The 24005-nt window shown below is 43.5% G+C and overlaps 1 protein-coding gene across 1 annotated transcript in view; it reads left to right on the plus strand.

Annotated features, from left to right (window-relative positions):
* The window catches only part of ANTXRL (ANTXR like), a 110587-nt gene that overhangs the window by 73986 nt on the left and 12596 nt on the right, over window positions 1–24005 (plus strand). The window contains exons 10-14 of the mRNA XM_077251164.1: window positions 13862–13960; window positions 16660–16729; window positions 17209–17287; window positions 18391–18486; window positions 18818–18856. Of these exons, the coding sequence (XP_077107279.1) occupies window positions 13862–13960; window positions 16660–16729; window positions 17209–17287; window positions 18391–18486; window positions 18818–18856 (383 nt within the window). The remainder of the gene's footprint in view (window positions 1–13861; window positions 13961–16659; window positions 16730–17208; window positions 17288–18390; window positions 18487–18817; window positions 18857–24005) is intronic.

Here is a 24005-nt window from a genome sequence, read left to right on the forward strand (position 1 = left end):
CTTTCTACAAGGACAGGGGCCAGAGAAGCATGTTTTCTTAATCCCGGCAATGAGTTCTGGATACCCTGTGGTCAGACCATCAGAAGAAAGGTATGGTCAGCATCCTCTTGTAGAAGCGGCTGCTTTTCTTGGTGCTGACTGAACTATTTTACTGTTATGCCAGATCTGCATCTTTGTATTATATGGAGGAAGTTGTGGTGAGGGATGCATTCCTACAGTGAGTATGTGGTGTTAGTAAATAGCACGTACATCATCTGCTGCTGCGCCCAGTACAGACAAAGAAAGCTTCAATCCTGCAAGTTATATTTGTTGTCTAAGAGTAGAAAAACATGTCCGCTTAGTTGGAAAAACAGTGCCACACCTGTCTTTAGGTTGTGCATAGTATTGCAGCCTAGGTCCATTCACTGTAAGAGATCGTAGCTTATCATACACAACCCATGGACAGATGTGGCACTATTTTTGAAGAAAGCAGCCATGTATTTTGCATCCTTTACAGAACTTTAGATTAGAACTGGTTCATGGACGGCTCCTTGGAGACTGAGGAGCTGACAATTAAGCTAAGTGGATGGATATTGACTTAAACTTCCATAAAGGATTACACAAAAAGCAAACCTCAGAAAGGGTCCTAACCCCTTTCTCCTGAATTGTGACACTTGACCTTTTAAACAGGACCAGCTCAATGTTGGTGTAGGCCCATTGGCAAATTAATGTGTGACTCCCCTCTGGGTGCACATAAAACCATTTGTTTTTATAACAGGAGATCCTGACTTCTTAAGTTTCTTTAATATATATGCAAAGAGATACCAAGGTAGAGTGGATTTTTTGATGTGCGCTGCTGGTTTAGACACAAGCCAAAAGATCTCAGGAAAAAGTGGTTTAATGTCAACTCGTTTCCGAGTCCATATCTTATAGTTATAGCTATAGTTATGTCAAAGTTATAGCTCTCAGAATAAAACGATCCAAAAACAATTATTTTTCTATGAAATAGTTTTTAATGTATAAAAGCACCAAAACATAAAAATCTATATCAATGTGATATTATTGTAATGTGTAATCGTACTAATCCAAAGAATAAAGCTGCTTTATCAATTTCACCACACCCAAGACAGCATTAACCCCTTCAAGACCCAGCCTATTTTGACCTTAATGACCTGGCCATTTTTTGAAATTCTGACCAGTGTCCCTTTATGAGGTAATAACTCAGGAACGCTTCAACGGATCCTAGCGGTTCTGAGATTGTTTTTTCGTGACATATTGGGCTTCACGTTAGTGGTAAATTTAGGTCGATAATTTTTGCGTTTATTTGTGAAAAAAATGGAAATTTGGCTAAAATTTTGAAAATTTCGCAATTTTCAAATTTTTATTTTTTATTCTGTTAAATGAGAGAGTTATGTGACACAAAATAGTTAATAAATAACATTTCCCACATGTCTACTTTACATCAGCACAATTTTGGAAACAAAATGTTTTTTTGCTAGGAAGTTATAAGGGTTTAAATTTGACCAGCGATTTCTCATTTTTACAACGAAATTTACAAAACCATTTTTTTTAGGGACCACCTCACATTTGAAGTTTGAGGGGTCTATATGGCTGAAAATACCCAAAAGTGACACCATTCTAAAAACTGCACCCCTCAAGGTGCTCAAAACCACATTCAAGAAGTTTATTAACCATTCAGGTGCTTCACAGCAACAGAAGCAACATGGAAGGAAAAAATGAACATTTAACTTTTTAGTCACAAAAATGATTTTTTAGCAACAATTTTTTTATTTTCCCAAGGGTAAAAAGAGAAACTGGGCCCCAAAAGTTATTGTACAATTTGTCCTGAGTACGCTGATACCCCATATGTGGGGGGGGAACCACTGTTTGGGCGCACGACAGGGCTCGGAAGGGAAGGAGCGCCATTTGACTTTTTCAATTAAAAATTGGCTCCAATCTTTAGCGGACACCATGTCGCGTTTGGAGAGCCCCTGTGTGCCTAAACATTGGAGCTCCCCCACAAGTGACCCCATTTTGGAAACTAGACCCCCCAAGGAACTTATCTAGATGCATAGTGAGCACTTTGAACCCCAAGGTGCTTCACAAATTGATCCGTAAAAATGAAAAAGTACTTTTTTCTCACAAAAATTTATTTTAGCCTCAATTTGTTCATTTTCACATGGGCAACAGGATAAAATGGATCCTAAAATGTATTGGGCAATTTCTCCTGTGTGCCTAAAGCCCCTGTGTGCCTAAACATTGGAGCTTCCCCACTTGTGACCCCATTTTGGAAACTAGACCTCCCATGGAACTAATATAGATGTGCGGTGACCACTTTAAACCCCCAAGTGCTTCACAGAAGTTTATAACGCAGAGCCGTGAAAATAAAAAATAATTTTTATTTCCTCAAAAATTATTTTTTAGCCCGCAATTTTTTATTTTCACAAAAGTAACAGTAGAAATTGGACCCCAAAAGTTGTTGCGCAGTTTGTCCTGAGTACACTGATACCCCATATGTGGAGGTAAACCACTGTTTGGGCACACGTCAGGGCTCGGAAGGGAAGTAGTGACTTTTGAAATGCAGACTTTGATTGAATGGTCTGCGTGCGTCACGTTGCGTTTGCAGAGCCCCTGATGTGCCTAAACTGTAGAAACCCCCCACAAGTGACCCCATTTTGGAAACTAGACCCCCAACGGAACTTATCTAAATATGTGGTGAGCACTTTGAACCCCCAAGTGCTTCACAGAAGTTTACAACGCAGAGCTGTGAAAATAAAAAATCATTTTTCTTTCCTCAAAAATGATGTTTTATCAAGCATTTTTTTATTTTCACAAGGGTAGCAGGAGAAATTGGACCCCAATAGTTGTTGCCCAGCTTGTCCTGAGTACGCTGATACCCCATATGTGGGGGTAAACCACTGTTTGTGCACACGTCAGGGCTCGGAAGGGAAGTAGTGACTTTTGAAATGCAGACTTTGATGTAATGGTCTGCGGGCGTCACGTTGCGTTTGCAGAGCCCCTGATGTGCCTAACAAATAGAAACCCCCCACACGTGACCCCATTTTGGAAACTAGACCCCCCAAGGAACTTATCTAGATATGTGGTGAGCACTTTGAACTCCCAAGTGTTTCATAGAAGTTTACAACGCAGAGCTGTGAAAATAAAAAATCATTATTCTTTCCTCAAAAATGATGTTTTAGCAAGCAATTTTTTATTTTCACAAGGGTAACAGGAGAATTTGGACCCCAATGGTTGTTGCCCAGTATGTCTTGAGTACACTGATACCCCATATGTGGGGGTAAACCTTTGTTTTGACACACGACGGGGCTCGGAAGGGAAGTAGTGATTTTTGAAATGCAGACTTGATGGAATGGTCTGCAGGCGTCACGTTGCGTTTGCAGAGCCCCTGATGTGCCTAAACAGTAGAAACCCCACACAAGTGACCCCATTGTGGAAACTAGACCCCCCAAGGAACTTATCTAGATGTGTGGTGAGCACTTTGAACCCCCAAGTGCTTCACAGAAGTTTACAACGCAGATCCGTGAAAATAAAAAATCATTTTTCTTTCCTCAAAAATTATGTTTTAGCAAGCAATTTTTTATTTTCACAAGGGTAGCAGGAGAAATTGGACCCCAATAATTGTTGCCCAGTTTGTCCTGAGCATGCTTTTACCCCATATGTGGGGGTAAACCACTATTTTGGGCGCACGTTGGTGCTCGGAAGGGAGGGAGCACCATTTGACTTTTTGAATACAAGATTGACTGGAATCAATGGTGGCGCCATGTTGCGTTTGGAGACCCCTGATGTGCCTAAACAGTGGAAACCCCTCAATTCTAACACCAACACTAACCCCAACACACCCCTAACCCTAACCCCAACTCTAGCCATAACCCTAATCACAACCCTAACCCCAACACACCCCTAACCACAACCCCAACACACCCCTAACCCTAATCCCAACCCTATCCCCAACACACCCCTGACCCTAACCATAACCCTAACCACAGCCTAATCTTAACCCTATTTCCAGCCCTAGCCCTAATTCCAACCCTAACCCTAAGGCTATGTGCCCACGTTGCGGATTCGTGTGAGATTTTTCCCCACCATTTTTGAAAAATCCTCAGGAAAAAGGCACTGCGTTTTACCTGCGGATTTACCGCGGATTTCCAGTGTTTTTTGTGCGGATTTCACATGCGGATTCCTATTGAGGAACAGGTGTAAAACGCTGCGGAATCCGCACAAAGAATTGACATGCTGCGGAAAATACAGCACAACGTTTCTGCGCTGTATTTTTCGCACCATGGGCATAGCGGATTTGGTTTGCCATAGGTTTACATGGTACTGTAAACCTGATGGGAAACTGCTACGAATCCGCAGCAGCCAATCCGCTGTGGATCCGCAGCCAAATCCACACCGTGTGCACATACCCTAATTCTAACCCTAGTTCTAGCCCTAACCCTAGCCCTAACCCTAACCCTAGCCCTAACCCTAACCCTAACCCTAGCCCTAGTGTAAAAAAAAAATAAAAAATATTTTCTTTATTTTATTATTGTCCCTACCTATGGGGGGGGTTTAATATTTTTTTATTTTGATCGCTGTGATAGAACCTATCACAGCGATCAAAATGTACCTGTAACATTTTGGAAGATGGCGGCGCCCATGGAGCACACGGACGGACACCGGGAGGGACACCGGGAGGGACACCGGAGGTCGGTAAGTATGAGGGGGGGTGTCGGACAGCGGGGGGAGGGATCGGACTGCGGGGGGAGCGGGCAGGAGGACGTAGGGGAGCGGAGGACAGCTATTACAGGATGGAGGACCGTGGGGACAAGATCGGTGGCGGTGGAGGGGGGCAGATCATGATCTCCAGCCATGGCTGATGCTATTGCAGCATCCGCCATGGCTGGATTGTAATATTTCACCAATTTTCATTGGTGAAATATTACTATCGCTCTGATTGAAAGTGAAAGTGAAATGTCACTTTCAACAGCCAATCAGAGCGATCGTAGCCACGGGGGGGCGAAGCCACCCCCCCTGGGCTCAAGTACCACTCCCCCTGTCCCTGCAGGTCGGGTGAAATTACAGTTAACCCTTTCACCCGGCCTGCAGGAGCGCGATCCGACCATGACGCATATGCTGCGTCACAGGTCAGATTGGCACAGGTTTTCATGACGCATACGCTGCGTCAAAGGTCGGGAAGGGGTTAAAAAAAAACCCAATAACAGATCCTAAATTGCTGGTTTTTGTTCATTCTGCCTCCCAAAAATTGGAATAGAAAGCGATCAAAAAACGTTATGTGCCCGAAAATGGTACCAATAAAAACGTCAACTCGTCCCGCAAAAAACAAGCCCTCACATCATTATGTTAGCCAAAATATGGAAAAATTATAGCTCTCAAAATATGGCGATTCAATAAAAAGTGTTTTTTAGTGTGTGACAGCTGCCAAACACAAAAAAAAAAACTATATAAATCTGGTATCGCTATACTTGCACCGACCCGAAGAATAAAGTCGTCTAATCACTAATCACAAGGAACGGCGTAAAAAATAAATAAATAAAATCAATTCTTCATCTGCTGTTGATTTTTTTCATTCTGCCTCCCAAGGATTGCAGTAAGGCTCGACTCACATTTATTTTGTGCTCTGCGCTGAGCGTTTACACCAGGGTTTTCAATGAAAATCTCTGAAATACGTGATTCAGATGGAAACCCAGAGGAAGATTCCCTATAAAGAGGCACATGGAGACACTGTGGACGCCATCTGGCATATGATTTGGCGGTTTTCTTCTTTTTAATCGTGCACAGCCATAGTTTTGTGCACTTCTGAAAAGATGCACACCGCTGAACAGAGGCCAGATGGAGTCCAGAGTACCTCAGATGCCTCATTATAGTGAATAGATTCCCTTGGGATTTCATCTGAATCTGTCATGTCGGACGCTGTTCAGACCAGGTCGTCCGACAGACAGCGGTAATTCCGCTTTTGACCACTATTTGCTCATTGGCGTCTGCTAGATTTCATCTAGCTGTTCCGGGGTTAATTTACCTAATCCTCGGATTGGAAGCTGGGCCATTCCCATGGCCTTTAAATAGTTCTCCTGTTCATTGGGCGTCGCTGATTATAGCTTCTGTCTTGTGCGTTGTTATCTCGGTCTGGAGTGGAGAGCTGGTTGTTGGAGATTCGTTGCTGGTGGTGTATTTTCCTCTGTCTTATTTACTCCTTCCTATATTTGTATTTATTTTGCCCTGCACATTTATAGTGTATTCCTGAGTGACTGCGGCGTGGTGTATATTTTCCTTTATCCTTGACTGTGCTAACTGTGGGTATGGGAATATTACCTCTTCACTGGGTGGAGGGCGAAGGTATCAGCCTAGGGTTAAAACAGGAGTCAGGGTGAGGTTCGAGGCCTGGACATGCACACCATCAGTGTAAGCTCCAGGTAGAGGGTCAGTCAGGATTTCCCTAGTCTGAGGGAAACTGCAGGGGCCCGGGTTTTTAGCTCTCGCTCACCTAGTCTTCCCGTGACATTATAATCGGCCGTACAACAAAAAAAAGGGGTTTCTTTTTTTTGTGTGTTTTGTCATGGATCCCATGACTTCCATAACCCGCCAGTTGGAGGCGCTGTCCCTACAGGTCACTGAGTTGAGGGGGGCAGTGCAGCAACAGGGACTAGCAGTATCTAATGTGCAGGCTGGAGCGACAGGAAGAGTTGCTGAGCCTAAATTTCCTTTGCCTGAAAGATTTACTGGGGAACGCAGTAAATTTGTTTCTTTTCGTGAAGCTTGCAAACTATATTTCCGCATGCGCCCAATCTCCTCGGGTAATGAGGCTCAGCTTGTGGGCCTGGTGTTGTCATTGTTAAGCGGGGATCCCCAAGCATGGGCGTTTTCTTTGCCATCTGATTCTGTTGCATTTGACTCTGTGGAGAGTTTTTTTTCTTCTCTTGAGAAAATCTACGATGAACCTGACAGAATGGCTCTAGCAGAATCTAAGATACGCACTATTCGCCAGAGGGAGCGAGTTGCAGAGGATTACTGTTCTGAATTTCGTCGCTGGGCGATCAATACACAATGGAATGATCCAGCATTGCGGAGTCAGTTTATACATGGGATTTCTGGAAGGGTTAAAAAGCCCTTCTGATGTACGAGACTCCTGCTTCTCTAGATTCCACCATGAGTCTGGTTGTCCGCATTGATCGTCGTTTGTGTCAGGGGGAGCATGAGACGCCGCCTGTGGGAGAAGGTTTAGGTTCACATGAGGTTGCTGCAGGTGAGCCCACGGAACCTATGCAAATAGCAGGGGTGTCACATGTCAAGCGTCAAGCCCCTGAGCTCAGGAAGCAGGGAGCCTGTTTTTACTGTGGTAAAACTGGTCATTTTATTAACATCTGTCCTCTGCTGTCTAAGAAAAACGCAACGGTGGAAAACTTCTAAGCTCAGAGGGTGTGGAGGAGACCAATCTGAGCTTATGTATATCCTCCATGGTGGTTTCTCAATGCATGCTCCCTGCTAATGTTTTTATTGCTGGCAGTGAGCTGCCAATTACTGTTTTTGTGGATAGTGGTTCAGCCACAAATCTCATTGATGAGGAGTTTGCGCGCACAGCAGGTTTTAGGATTGAAAAACTGTCTCATCCTATCCGCGTGGTCACCATCAATGCTGCTCCTCTCTCTCGGGGAGATAACTGAATTTGTGGCTGAGGTGAAACTCCACATAGGAGTTCTACATTCCGAGCGGGTTACATGTAAGGTGCTCAGGAATCTTCCTGCTCAGGTGGTTTTGGGTTTTCCTTGGCTGTCTATGCACAACCCGGTAATTGACTGGAAAACTCACGACATAATTCGGTGGAGCGAGTTCTGCCAGGAGAATTGCCTGGCCACATGTGTGGCTGCGGTGACTTCAAGCATTCCGGAGTCACTTCTGGATTTTGTGGATGTGTTCTCTGAGAAGAGTTGTTCAGAGTTGCCGCCACATCGTCCTTATGACTGTTCTATCAGGTTTAAACCAGGGGCCAAATTGCCTAAAGCAAGGATGTTTAACATCTCCGGTCCGGAAAGACAAGCGTTAAAAGATTACATTGCTGAAAGCTTGAACAAAGGGCACATCAGGCCGTCATCCTCGCCCGTGGCAGCAGGGTTCTTCTTCGTGAAGAAGAAAGATGGCGTATTACGCCCGTGTTTGGATTTCAGGGAGTTGAACCAGATTACGGTTCGTGATCCATACCCTATGCCTCTGATACCAGATTTGTTCAACCAGGTGGCAGGTGCTAAGTGGTTTACCAAGCTTGACCTCAGGGGGGCGTACAACCTCATAAGAGTCCATCAAGGTGATGAGTGGAAGACGGCTTTTAATACCCCTGAGGGTCATTTTGAAAATTTGGTGATGCCGTTTGGGTTGACTAACGCACCTGCAGTGTTCCAACATTTCATCAATGATGTGTTCTCGCATGTTTTGGGGAAATTCGTTATCGTGTATCTAGATGACATTCTCATATATTCTTGCGACCGTGATGCTCATTTAGATCATGTCAGGCAGGTGTTACAGCTTCTCAGAGAGAATAAGCTGTATGCTAAACTTGAGAAATGTGTATTTTCTGTTCAAGAGTTGCCTTTCTTGGGTTATATTGTGTCTGCTTCTGGGTTTAAAATGGACGCCGCTAAGGTGCAGGCGGTGCTGCATTGGGAACGTCCTGATAACCTGAAAGCACTTCAGCGGTTCCATGGGTTTTCTAACTACTATAGGAAATTTATCAAGGATTTTTCCAACATTGCTAAACCGCTAACTGACATGACTAAAAAGGGTACCAATTTCTCCGTTTGGCCTGAGGCTGCTGTGCGCGCATTTGAATTTCTTAAGAACAGTTTTGTTTCAGCCCCCATTCTTGTGCAGCCAGACTTATCTAAACCCTTTGTTGTGGAAGTCGATGCGTCTGAGGTTGGTGTGGGGGCGGTACTATCTCAAGGCTCATCTTTGAGTGGTTTACGTCCGTGCGCCTATTTCTCCAAGAAACTGTCGTCCGCCGAACGTAACTACGATATCGGCAACAGGGAGTTGTTGGCAATTAAGTTGGCCTTTGAGGAATGGCGACACTTCTTGGAGGGGTCGGTACATCAGGTTACTGTTATTACCGATCATAAGAATCTGCTGTATTTGGAGTCAGCCAAGCGTCTGTCCCCCAGGCAGGCTCGCTGGGCATTGTTTTTCACGCGGTTCAATTTTGTGGTCACTTACAGACCGGAGTCTAAAAACACTAAGGCTGATGCTCTGTCCAGGTGTTTTCCGGGGGGAGAACCTCGGGAGGATCCAGTACCCATCCTCCAAAAGGGTGTTGTGGTTTCGGCTCTCACTACCGAGGTTGAGGCTGAGATTGCCGAGGCTCAGGAGGAGGTACCATCTGAGCTTCCCGTCAACAAATCTTTTGTACCGCTTCATCTCCGCCTAAAGGTTTTGGCGGAGCATCATGATGCTGTCCTGGCTGGCCACCCAGGGGTTAGAGGTACCTTGGAGTTGGTGTCACGTCGGTTTTGGTGCTCAAGATCCGACAGGACGTGGTCTCATACGTGTCAGCTTGTACCACGTGCGCTAGGGCTTAGACGCCTCGCTCCCGTCCTGTTGGCACACTACTTCCTCTTGAGGTACCTAGTAAGCCTTGGACGGAAATCTCCATGGATTTCATCACTGATTTGCCCTCATCAGCTGGGAACACGGTCATCTTGGTGATTGTTGATCGGTTTTCTAAAATGTCGCACTTTGTGTCTTTGCCTTCGTTGCCTAACGCTAAGACTCTGGCTCAGGTATTTGTGCAGGAGGTGGTCAGACTTCATGGGGTTCCATCTGACATCGTGTCTGATAGGGGGTCTCAGTTTGGGCAAAATTTTGGAGAGCATTTTGCTCACGGCTGGGGATCAAGTTATCTCATTCTTCGGCGTTTCATCCTCCGTCAAATGGTCAGACTGAGCGTATGAACCAAAATTTGGAACAGTACTTACGCTGCTTTGTCTCTGATAACCAGGAGGAGTGGTCTACCTTTCTTCCTTTGGCTGAGTTTGCCATTAATAATCACCACCAGGAGTCGTCTGGGGAGTCTCCGTTTTTTTGTGTTTACGAGCTACATCCTCAATTTTGTACTTTGAGTCAGAGGGGCTCTTCCGGCGTTCCAGAGGAGGACCAGTTGGGGACATAATTGTCATCAGTCTGGAGGAGAGTTAAGCAGCGCCTGTTGAGTGTGGGTGCTAGGTACAAGCATGTGGCTGACAGTAGGCGTGTGCCAGGTCCGGACCAGAGTGTGGATGACTGGGTGTGGTTATCCACAAAAAACATAAGACTCAAAATACCGTCCCTTAAATTGGGTCCACGGTTTATTGGTCCATTTAGGGTCACCGCCGTCATTAACCCAGTAGCGTACCGATTGGAGCTCCCTACGGTGTATAAGATACACATCGTGTTCCACAGGTCTCTTCTAAAGAAGGTGGTGGGTTCTGTGGACGCAGCGCCTATGCCACCTCCAGTCTTGGTGGATGGTAATTTGGAGTTTGAAGTCTCCAAGGTGGTTGACTCTCGTGTAGTGCGCCGCACTTTACAGTACTTGGTACACTGGTGTGGTTATGGGCCTGAGGAGAGGTCCTGGGTACCAGCCTCGGACATTCATGCGGATCGGCTGGTCAGGTTTTTTCATCGTCGCCATCCAGACAAGCCGGGTCCTATAAGCCATGAGGGCCCTGGGGTCCCTCGTAGAAGGCGGGGTACTGTCATGTCGGACGCTGTTCAGACCAGGTCGTCCGACAGACAGCGATAATTCCGCTTTTGACCACTATTTGCTCATTGGCGTCTGCTAGATTTTATCTAGCTGTTCCAGGGTTAATTTACCTAATCCTCGGATTGGAAGCTGGGCCATTCCCATGGCCTTTAAATAGTTCTCCTGTTCATTGGGCGTCGCCGATTATAGCTTCTGTCTTGTGCGTTGTTATCTCGGTCTGGAGTGGAGAGCTGGTTGTTGGAGATTCGTTGCTGGTGGTGTATTTTCCTCTGTCTTATTTACTCCTTCCTATATTTGTATTTATTTTGCCCTGCACATTTATAGTGTATTCCTGAGTGACTGCGGCGTGGTGTATATTTTCCTTTATCCTTGTCTGTGCTAACTGTGGGTATTGGAATATTACCTCTTCACTGGGTGGAGGGAAGAGGTATCAGCCTAGGGTTAAAACAGGAGTCAGGGTGAGGTTCGAGGCCTGGACATGCACACCATCACTGTAAACTCCAGGTAGAGGGTCAGTCAGGATTTCCCTAGTCTGAGGGAAACTGCAGGGGCCCGGGTTTTTAGCTCTCGCTCACCTAGTCTTCCCGTGACAGAATCAAGTCACTTGGAGATTTAGATGGAAACCCCATTGTAAGTGTTCAGGGTAGAGCACAGGATAAATGTGATCCAAAATGTTATGTAAAATGTTCATAATAAAAGCTTCAGATCAATCTACAAAAAAATACATTTGTTAATGGAAATATAGGGGTTTCCAGTTTACTGGTAGTTCAAAGGCTCTGGAAGAACGAAATGGATCCTCACCCTTCCTCAACCCCAAAAGAAATTCAGCAAATTCTAAATCCCAAATCCAAATGCTCCCTCCCTTCTGAGCTCCAGTGTGTCTAAACCACATTTAGCGTCCACATGTTTGGCATTTCTGTAGCAATGGTTCCATGAGCTGGGCACTACAATGTACTGGGCACTATAAGGTACTGTTCAATACAACATACTAGTCACTACAATGGCAGTTTACAATTTTCACTCAGCAACATCTGCTACAGCTTGTTTCTAGAAAACACCCATGGACTCAAAATCATCACTACACCTGTAAATAAATTCACAAAAGGGTATAATTTCCAAAATGGGGTGAACTGAGGGGGGTGTTCTGCTATTTTAGCACTTAGCGGCGCCGCTCTGTATATGGAGTCAGCAAACTATTCTAGGAAAATCTGCGATCCATGAGGCAAATAGCGCTCCGTCCCTCCCGAGTGTCACCGTACGGCTAAGCTGTACTGTATAGCCACATATATAGAGTATTTCTATATTAAGCAGAAATTGTGGGACAAATTATGGTGCCATTTTTAACCATTTCCCCATGCAAAAATGTAAATCTTGGACTAAAATTTTTGTGGTAAAAATGTACGTTAATTGTTTTTCTAAACTGCCCAATGGTATAAAATTATGTGACAGTGTCAATATGATCACTGCACCCCTATATGAATTCATTGGGGGGTGTAGTTTGTAGAATGAGGTCACTTATGGGGAGTTTCTGCTGTTCTGGCACCTCAGAGGCTCTGCCAATATGACATGGCACCCTGAAAATCATTCCAGCAAAATATGAACTTATGAACTCCAATATGGTGCCTTTTCCCTTCTGAGTTTTGCACTGTGCCTCAAAAGCAGTATCTGACCACATATGGGGTATTGTTGTATTGCACAACAAATTTTGGGGTCCATTTTCTCCTGCTATCCTTGTGAAAATTAAAAATTTGGGGCTAAAACACACTTTTTGTGGGAAAAACACTTTTTTTTTTCATTTTCACAGATCAAAGTTATAAAATTACTTGAGGGGTCTAGTTTCCAAAATGAGGTCACTTGTGGGGAGTTTCGATGTTTAGGCACATCAGGGGCTCTCCAAACACAACATAACATCCAGAGGCCATTCCATCAAAATCTGAGTTCCAAAATGTCACTCCTTCCTTTTCTGAGCCCTACCAAGTATCTCCATACTCAGGAGAAATTGCACAACAAATTTTGGCTTCTATTTTTTCCTGTTTCCCTTGTGAAAATAAAAAATGTGGGGCTAAAACATTTTTGTAGGAAAAATTTGATTTTTGATTTTTAAGGCTCTACTTTATAAACTTCTGTGAAGCACTTGGAGGTTCAAGGTGCTCACCACACATCTAGATAAATTCCTTGAAGGGTCTAGTTTACAAAATGGGGTCACTTGTGGGGGGTTTCCACTGTTTAGGCACATCAGGGGCTCTCCAAACTCGACATTGTGTCTACTAACGATTCCAGCCAATTTTGCACTCCAAAAGTCAAACGGTGCTCCTTCCCTTATGAGAATAAAAAAAATTGAGTTTAAAGTAACATTTTTGCGGAGAAAAAAAAACTAAATGTTCATTTTTTCTTTCTACATTGCTTCAGTTCCTGTAAAGCACCTGAAGGGTTAATAAGCTCCTTCAATGTGGTTTTGTAGTTTTTATAATGGTGTCACTTTTGGGTATTTTCTGTAATATAAGCCCCTAAAAGTCACTTCAAATGTGATGTGGTCCCTAAAAAAATGGTTCTGTAAATTTTGTTGGAAAAATTAGAAATCGCTGGTCAACTTTTAACAATTCTAACTTCCTAGCTAAAAATGATGTTTCAAACGTTGTGCTGATGTGAAGTAGACATGTGGGAAATGTAATTTATTAACTGTTTTGTGTGAAATAACTCTATTGTTTAAGAGCATAAAAATCTAAAATGTGAACATTATAACATTTTCTAAATTTTTGCCAAATTTCCAATTTTTTTCACCACTATCATGAAGTACAATTTGTCATGAAAAAAAACATTCTCAGAATCAGTGGGATCCACTGAGTCGTTCCAGAGGTATTACCTTATAAAGGGACACTGGTCAGAATTGTAAAATTTGTAATGTGATGTACGCAGTTTATATTATGAAATTTGGTGACCGCTCTGCATTAAAAGTCAGATTGCTGGCATTTCCTTCAGTTTGATTTCAGCTGATGAGATACTGAGTATGCCATGATTCAGCTGTAGGTCAGAGGATGTTGGCATTTATACTATCTTTGCTTGCTGCCCCATGAAAAGCCCTTTTTTCTATAACCAGCTAATGAATGTTTGCTTTGTGTGTTCTCATTTCAGAGACCTTCCAGGTGGTGGTCCGAGGAAATGGCTTCCACAGTGCCCGTGATATCAGTCAAGTTCTGTGCAGCTTTAGGCTCAATGACAGCTTAACTATAAGTGAGAACACTGTGGCTAAATCTAACAGTTACGGGATAAAAGGGGAGCTGTTACTGTACCAACCCATTGGCTAACTATGGGAACAGTCAGACTGTATTAGTGCACTGATTTTGATAAATCATCCACAAAGTGTCAGAAGATTGGCCTAACTTTGTAGTGTATCGTGCACATTTCCTCCTGGTATACTTACCTTTTCTGTCACCCGGGTTCCATGCCACTCTTCTGTTTTCCCACCAGTATAATGACGTGTTAGTCTTAGTGACATCATGTAGCACAGCAGGCCAATTACAGCCCACCATATTGGTGTGGTGTTACATATGGCTATTACACTCATCCTGACATATAATTTGATATTGAAGGCCAGGACCATTGTCACAAGCTTCAAACTTCACCATCCGAGCCCACCAGGAGTTTGACCTTTTGCCCCATAAAGCACCAGGGATTTATCTGGTTTCTGGAGGCAATACTTATCTGGATACTGTGTGAAACTGTTTATCTGGACAGTGGATAACAGTGGGTATCTGGATGGCAATATGTATCAGGCTGTTGTATGGCAGCATTTCACTAATGAGATAGACCTGCTCACTAGCTTCCATGTGAGTGATAACACCAGACAGAAGAGAAGGTTGGGCCTTCTGTTACAGAACTGTAGTCCTAACAAATTATTTCATAGGAATATGGTAATAAATTAATTCATTGTTAAATTCTAGTTCTGTGGAAATGCACAGTACTGTACAAAAGTTTTAGGCAGGTGTGTAAAAACTTGTTTGGTGTGACCACCCTTTGCTTTCATACGTTCACAGAAAGGAAAAATATATCTTTGGGGACCTATATCATTAAAAAACTCACAGAAAAAAATCCCCTGTGTTTGCTGGATAAAAAATACCTTTTATTTCTTATTATATTAAAATCCAAAAATTGGTGCACTAACACAAACCATCACCATGACAACAACATACCATAGAAAAGACCAGGGTGGTGCCTAACCCTGTACTCCACTACATGCACCCTACCTGCCAGCGGAGGTTGGCACCCTATAATCCTGCGCAATTGGCGCCCCCGCTCACCGTCGGCTATCCCTCCTACCCCTATTGGGCCCTAACAAGATGGGATAGGATTACATTACCAATCATCACAAATCCCCAGTCGTTTGTATACAAAACACCAATGCTGTGGCATTCAAGAGGGGACCCGCCCTGAGATGCTGAGCTGTATAACAGTCAAAACATACCAACAATGAAGATAAGAGCTAAGTAACCCTTTAGCAACATTTTTTTTGCTCCTGATGAACTTCATGCAACTAGCGAGGGGAAACGCGTCGAGTATGCAAGGGATATACTTATAGGCATATAGGTTATAGATATTGCTGTGTCCAAGGAATTTGTTCGGTATCTCAACAGTGGGTATGCTAATTGATTGTGGACTATATGTATTGGCAATGATTAGTGCACCAGGGCGATCTAACTGTGCACTAGACCTGATACTTGAAACTGTGTAACATCAAACTGTACTGTGTCTGGTATACATGCACTGTGATCGAGTGTTATACTAAGGGGATCCGGACATACACATACAATCCTGAGGAGCATCGGTGGCATCCCAAAAGCACTACAGCACCTCAACAATATATTTTTTGCCCTCAACCATCTGACAAGGGACAGGATAGAGGATAGCCGTCGAGGAGTGGGGGCGCCACTGTTGTATCATAATAGGGTGCCAACCTCCGCAGTCAGGCAGGGGCAGGATAGATGTAGTCAGAAACCTGCCACAGCATTGGTGTTTTGTATACAAACGACTGGGGGTTTGTGATGATTGGTAATGTAATCCTATCCCATCTTGTTAGGGCCCAATAGGGGTAGGAGGGATAGCCGACGGTGAGCGGGGGCGCCAATTGCGCAGGATTATAGGGTGCCAACCTCCGCTGGCAAGTAGGGTGCATGTAGTGGAGTACAGGGTTAGGCACCACCCTGGTCTTTTCTATGGTATGTTGTTGTCATGGTGATGGTTTGTGTTAGTGCACCAATTTTTGGATTTTAATATAATAAGAAATAAAAGGTATTTTTTATCCAGCAAACACAGGGGATTTTTTTCCTTTGCTTTCATAACAGCATCAAAGCATCATTTCCTCTAGGTACAATTGCCCACAGTTTCAGAAGGAACTCGCCAGAGAGGTTGTTCCAAAGATCTTGGAGAACTAATCAGTAATCACACATCTTTTACAGATGTAGGTTTGCACAAATCCTTATTTACGCCAAGGATAGTTCTTAATTACATTAGCTATATGTTTGGGGTGGTTGCCCTGCAACTGAAAGAATTTAGAACCAATCGGACACCTCCATGATGAAATGCCACGATGGACAAGCATTTGCTTGTATTTTTCTGCATTGAGGACACCATTAATCCTGAGCAAATCCTCAAATCCATTTGAAAATTCAAGATGTTTGAAGCTACTAAGAGAACCTAGAGGAATTGATGCTGTTTTGAAGGCAAAGGGTGGTCACACCAAGTATTGAGGTGATTTAAATGTCACTTTTATCTATTCACTTTTTATTTTATTAAGGTAATTGGTAAAAATAACTACTAACACTTCTAGTTTGGAAAGCATTCTTACTGTGCAGCATTTTTCCATACCTGAGTAAAACATTTTCCACAGTACTGTAAGTTACCTGGGAAAAGTCAATTTTCTATGTGTCTTCCAGATGAGAAGCCGACCGTTATACAAGATACCTACCTGCTATGTCCTGCTCCGGTTATTCATGAAGTTGGACAGTACGTATGATAAATTTATAATCCTGTTTACACATCCAGATATGCAGACATTTTGTACACTAGTGTCTGTCATGGTCAGAGCCAATACATCGCCTCATATTTAAGAGTCATATTTTGGAAGATCCAACATTGAAATGTGGTTGTCTGATAACTAATCCAAAAATACAATATGGATATAGACAATATCAATGGCAAAAACAAGATGGTGGAAATTCACAAGAGAAAAATATGCAGTTATTCCTGCTATGATGCCTTTTATGAATGTTCCTATTCCAGGGATAAAAAAAGATCAGGCTCCGTAAACAGCACTACATAACCATGGAACCCCTGGGGTATACACATTAGGGTTGTATATGTTTCCAGAGACTAAGTACAAAGGGTGGTCAAGGACGATGGCTAATTTAGCCATAACAGCAATAAATACTCTATATACATGAAAAATACATGTTTTTTTTATATTTCTTCATCTTCTTTTTAAGGGTGATGTATCTGCAGGTCAGTATGAACATGGGCCTCAACTTTATCTCCAGTTCTGTGAGCATCACTAGTACACATTGTGTAAGTATCACAGGCACACCTTTGGCCATATACTAACGGTGTGCACATTAATCACAAACTTCATTTGGTTCCTCTCTTCAAACATATATGGTTATGGGGGTGGTATACTGTAACCCAATGTTCTAGGCCGATCTTGACCACCAGGAATATTATAATTAAACCCTCTATGGAGGATAACCTTAAACCTTCCACTACTCTGGACCATGAATAAACCCTTAAATTCCCAGAACTGACAACGATGTCTCTATTTGAAAGGGTTATGCAGGACTACTTTTTCTTTACTATGGACGTAAAAACTAACAGGCAGGTAGTTGCTTAACCAGCCTGTTCTACCTGGCGCCGGCACAGAACAGTCATTGACTCCTCCTGCCAGGAATTCAGCTGATCCATTGCAACAGAGTAGCTCTTCCTCTTTCAGTCTGCTCTGTTGATGGGGCGTGACTGCCGATGATATGTTGATTGACAGCTGGCTCTCTGTAGGTAGGCAGAGTGGAGTGGGTTGTCAGTCAGCATGACATCGGCAGTCACACCCCACTGACAGACCAGAGTGGAAGAGAAGCTGCTGCTCTGTTGACGTGATGTCAGCAGAAGCTGCTAAATTGCTGGCAGGAGCTGTCTGTGATTATTCTGTGTCACCAGAAATTGGCACGAGGCACAACAGGCAAGTAGCTAGCAACTACCATCCTGTTAGTTTTTATTCCCATACTGAAAACAAATAGTCCTGGATAACCTCTTTAAATGCTTCCCTAAGCAGGGCAGCCAAAGCTGTGACCATTTAAAACCTTACCACTAAGGACCACCAGGCATTACCACCGCTAATCCTTTTACCGCCCCTGATACAGATGAACTCACAGATTATTTAGCAGTGTATGGTGGTATTATGTGAAAGTTATGTATTATTGTGTTGTGGCCGGTGCTGTATGGCGGTTGTATATGAGCTCTGTGAGTTATATATTGTGGATCCTACATATTATTTGGCCACTATCTGGTAGTATTATGTGAATTCTACATGTGTGGACATTGTATAAGAGCATTACTCTTGTATCTCCTCCAATCATCATGTTACCTCTGTGATAACCCCATGCACACTTCCTCTTCCGCAGCGCACCGGAATCATCTTGTTTATTGCCCTCCTGATACTCTTCCTTCTACTTTTCCTGGCCTTGCTTTGGTGGTTCTGGCCACTTTGCTGCACTGTGGTAAGTATTGGTAATGAAGCCATTAGTTTTTTACACGGAAGCAACTTTTTTTTTTAAGTACCATATTCTGTTTTCAGCAAATAAAGCTTATTGAATGCATGATGAAATGATCTGCAATTTTACAATATACTTCTTGGTATCCATCACAGATAATTACTACATGATTTTTTTGTCTTACAGCGTTGTTGCTATAGATAATATAAAATGCTGTTTTCCCCAGGTGACCTAAAAGTCTGTAATATGGGGTTCATTTGATAATCTACATAAATCTATAATCTCCATCCCCCTGCACTGGTATTTTACTGAAATATGTGTGTGGTTTATTTCACAGGTGATTAAAGAGCCACCACCACCTCCTCCTCCAGCACCAGTGAGTATTGAGCTCTATATTCTTGCATTTCGTACCATTTACCTTAAAGGAACTGTCATTTTTAAGCATGGCTGTTTATCTATTATATTTGCATGATGTAGACACTTATTAAAGAACAATTACCCCCATATTCCAAAATTAGAAAAATGAATTCTGTGCGTCCTGTCTGATCATAGGGGGTCTAACCACACTAACCGGTCACTAGGCCCTCCCCTGAGCAGATCAGGGGAAAACATTCAGTTACATCTCATCTAAATTCCTATGCAGTGAGTTCCCTCTAGTGGTGGCTTCAGCAGACTTATTTTTATCAGGTTGACCTCCCTATGACTCTGTAATTCCAGATTTCGCTATTTAGAGCTCTATAGCAAAAAATTCTGAGCTTCAAATCCTATAAAAAATGATAGACCTATTTAGATTAGTTAGTTAAAATAAGTATTTTAATGCTATAGACCACCACAATTAACCCTTTCATTATCCTAAACCAGGAATGTCAAACTCAAACACACAGAGGGCCAAAAAGAAGAACTTTCAGAAAGTCCTGGGCCAGCCAGTATAAAGCTTTATGGGCAACACGGTGGCTTAGTGGTTAGCACTGGAGTCCTGGGTTCAAATCACACCAAGGACAACATCTGCAAAGAGTTTGTATGTTCTCCCCATGTTTGCATGGGTTTCCTCCGGGCACTCCGGTTTCCTCCCACATTCCAAAGACATACTGATAGGGAATTTAGATTGTGAGCCCCATCGGGGACAGCAATGATAATGTCTCTAAAGCGCTGCAGAATATGTTAGCGCTATATAAAAATAAAGATTATTTATTATTATTTATTATGGGCTCCACATAGTCCTCCATACAGTATAATGTGACCCACAGTCCTCCATACAGTATAATGGGCCCCACAGTCCTCCATACAGTATAATGGGCCCCACAAAGTCCTCCATACAGAAAAATGGACCCAACATAGTCTTCCATACATTATTATGGGCACTGCATAGGTCTCCATACAGAATAATGGCCCCACATAGGTGTGGCGGTTCTGGTGTTGTTGGCCAAATATAACCATCCTGTGGGCCAGATTTGGTCCACGGGCCAGCATTTGACATGTATATCCTAAACAATACAACATTGGCCACAATTATATTAATCACTTAATTACTATATACCTACAGGAATATTAGTTATTGACTGCTAAAACTATCCTATCCTAGATCATCATGGATAATGTATAGCAATATTAACCCCTTACACCAAATATGTTTTATTGGGCAGCAAACTGTAGGCTCAATATATTTGGAATACCTTGACTCCTTCATGACATGTGCCGTACATGTACTGCGCATGCTGTGTCCCTCCCTTTGATATGGACTCCAGCGGTGAGCCCACATGTTTCATGGCACATAAAACACCTAAACGAAGGTGCCCTCTCGACCAGCAGAGGGCATACCTCTACGTCAGAACACAGAAAACCTATTTGAAGTCGCACTGGATAGTGAGGCAGTGACAAATGTCAAAAAATCTGACAATATATTAATAGATGATTTGATTATCAATCAAAAAAATCCCACACCAGAGCAATAGAGGTATCAAAATGAGTGAATATAAATTTATTAACGTATCAAATATACATATGCAAAATATGTTTGAGAACAGACAACGGTGAATAGAAAACAGCAGCAGAAGAAATCAGCATCACAAGGTGGAAAGAGATACTGATGAAAGAACACATAAAAAATCCAAACCTCCCTATTACAGCCGCAAAGACGGCATATGCTTCAAGATCATAGTGGGTGAATATCACAGAGAGAATTAAAGTATATCTCTATGTATAAGGATATAGCAAACCCACAAAAGTACTTAGCCCGATAGTTACAGGGCTCCCAGAAGGAAAATCCTACTGCATGTAAGGATCAAGAGCATTATTAAACTGAATCAGCAGCCCAGATGTCTACAGAGTGCATATTAAAGCGCTAAATATATATAAATACCTTGGGACATGCTGAAAATAGTATAATGCCGCGGTGCTGCAACCAGGGGGGAGGGGGGCCTCGATGCGCGTTTCCCCGTCGGTGGCTTCGTCAGGAGGCTGTTTTGCACAGCTGACATGTGCCCCTAAAAGCCGCGGTTGGAAGCGTATCACTAATCCCACCCATCAGTGCCCGTGTCACATGACTGCGGCTCGTCGATGTGTAGGCATGACAACCCAGGGTCTGCAGCAGACCTCTGTGGTTGGTATTGCCGGATTACTATGAGCGCCGCCCAGCGGTTGGCGCTCATAGCAAGTGAGCATTGCTGCTACACACAGGCGATCTGATCATCACCTGTGTGTAGCAGAGGAGATTGGATTATCGCAGCTTGTAGTCTCCCATGGAGACTATTGAAGCAAGTGAAACTTTAAAAAAATGTTTTTAAAAATATTTAAAAAAATATATATAAAATTCAAATCACCCCCAATTCGCCCCATTCAAAATAAAACAATGAAAAAAAAATTAAAATTACACATATTTGGTATTGCCGCGTTCAGAATCGCCCGATCTATCAAGATATAAAAAGAATTAATCTGTTTGGTAAACGGCGTATCGAAAAAAAAGTCAAAACACCAGAATTACAGTTTTTTGGTCACCGCAACATTGCATGAAAATGCAATAATGGGCGATTAAAAGATCGTATCTGCACCAACATGGTATCATTAAAAATGACAGCTCGGCATTCAAAAAATAATCCCTCACCCAGCTCCAGATCATGAAAAATGGGGAAGCTATGGGTCTCAAAAAATGACACAATTTTTTTTTTACAATTTTTGGATTTTCTGCACCATTTAAATAAAAAGCAATCTATACATGTTTGGTGTCTACAAACTCGTAATGACCTGGAGACTCATAATGGCAAGTCAGTTTTAGCATTTAGTGAAATCTAAAAAATATTTGTGGAATTGCACTTTTTTTTGCAATTTCACCGCACTTGAAATTGTTTTCCCATTTTCCAGTACATGATATGGTAAAACCAATGGTGTCGTTCAAAAGTACAACATTTCCCGCATACAACAAGCCCTCACATGGCCATATTGACAGAAAAATAAAAAAGTTATGGCTGTGGGAACAAGGGGAGCAAAAAACAGGAAAGCAAAAATGAAAAACGGCTGCAGTGTGAAGGGGTTAATGTCATTTTACTCAGTAAAGGATTACTTGCTTAAGGCCAGGTTCACATTGCGTTAGGGCAATCCGTTTAGCGCTAGCGGATTGCGCTAATGCAATGTTTTTTTAGGGGCCGCGTTTAGGGGTCGCGCTAACGTCCCTGCTCTCGCAGATCCCTGATCTGCGGGAACGGACCTCGGGCACGCCTCTGACGCTGCAAGCAGTGTCCGAGGCGCGCTACAAAAGAACGGCACATCGCTAGCGCGAGCCGAAAAAGGCACGCGCTAGCGATGCGCTGCAGGCGAAATTTACATTGCTGTCAATGGGTGCGCTAACGGACCCGTTGCACGGCGTTAATTGCGACATTTTCGCCGTGCAACGCTGTCCGTTAGTGATCACTCACTAACGCAATATGAACCTAGCCTAAAGGTCCATTTTAAGATAGCTTCTTGGTTATTTCTCCTGACTTTTCCATAAACATGAATGTCATGTATTCTATATTGGGAGAGCAGAGTAAAGGCCCCGTCACACTTAGCGACGCTGCAGCGATACAGACAACGATGCCGATCGCTGCAGCGTCGCTGTTTAGTCGCTGTGTGGTCGCTGGGGCGCTGTCACACAGACAGCTCTCCAGCGACCAACGATGCCGAGGTCCCCGGGTAACCAGGGTAAACATCGGGTTGCTAAGCGCAGGGCCGCGCTTAGTAACCCGATGTTTACCCTGGTTACCAGTGTAAAATGTAAAAAAACAAACAGTACATACTCACCTTCGCGTCCCCCGGCGTCTGCTTCCTGCACTGACTGAGCGCCGGCCCTAACAGCAGAGCGGTGACGTCACCGCTGTGCTGTGCTTTCACTTTACGGCCGGCAGTCAATCAGTGCGGGAAGCAGACAGCAAGGGACCTGACGGACACCGGAATGTGAGTATGTAGTGTTTGTTTTTTTTTACATTTACGATGGTAACCAGGGTAAACATCGGGTTACTAAGCGCGGCCCTGCGCTTAGTAACCCGATGTTTACCCTGGTTACCAGTGAAGACATCGCTGAATCCGTGTCACACACACCGATTCAGCGATGTCAGCGGGACCTCAACGATCAAAAAAAGGTCCAGGCCATTCCGACACGACCAGCGATCTCACAGCAGGGGCCTGGTCGCTGCTACGTGTCAAACATAGCGAGATCGCTACTGAGGTCGCTGTTGCGTCACAAAACTTGTGACTCCGCAGCGATCTCGCTAGCGACCTCACTTAGTGTGACGGGGGCTTAATACAAACACAGTCTTTGTAATCTTCAAGTGGCTTTTGGTAAGGGTACCGTCACACAGTGCCATTTTCATCGCTACGACGGCACAATTCGTGACGTTGCAGCGTCGTATAAGTATCGCTCCAGCGTCGTATACTGCGGTCACACGTTGCAATACACGGCGCTGGAGCGATAATTTCATGACGTATTTGCGATGTAGAAGCCGTTGGCTACTGTGCGCACATCGTATACAACCTGTGTCACACAATGCAATCATGCCGCCACAGCGGGACACTAGACGACCAAAGAAAGTTTCAAACGATCTGCTACGACGTACGATTCTCAGCGGGGATCCGGATCGCAGTAGCGTGTCAGACACAGTGATATCGTAAATGCATCGCTGGAACGTCACGAATCGTGCCGTTGTAGCGATCAAAATTGCACTGTGTGACGGTACCCTAAGTTGATGGTAACTAGTAGTAAGACAATGGCTCTCTTATCTATACCTATCAGTTAAATCTGTAATATTCTCTGTTCCTCACACACTAATCTTTAGTGCTTTCAGGCACTCTCTGTACTATTTGTTCAGTGTTTTATGACTTTCTAGCTATCTCTATGTCTTTGCTGTGTACTTTGAAGTCCTCTCAGATTCGCCATAAAATGGCTGCAGCATTACCTGCCATTGTTCGAATTTTTGATCTGCATCAAATTAATTTGTGATCAGTCACTAACCCTTAAAGCAGGCCGTGTTGAACTGTGTGTAGAATATAGACAAAGT

Source organism: Ranitomeya variabilis, chromosome 4 (assembly GCF_051348905.1).
Source record: "Ranitomeya variabilis isolate aRanVar5 chromosome 4, aRanVar5.hap1, whole genome shotgun sequence".
NCBI classification, from domain to species: Eukaryota; Metazoa; Chordata; class Amphibia; order Anura; family Dendrobatidae; genus Ranitomeya; species Ranitomeya variabilis.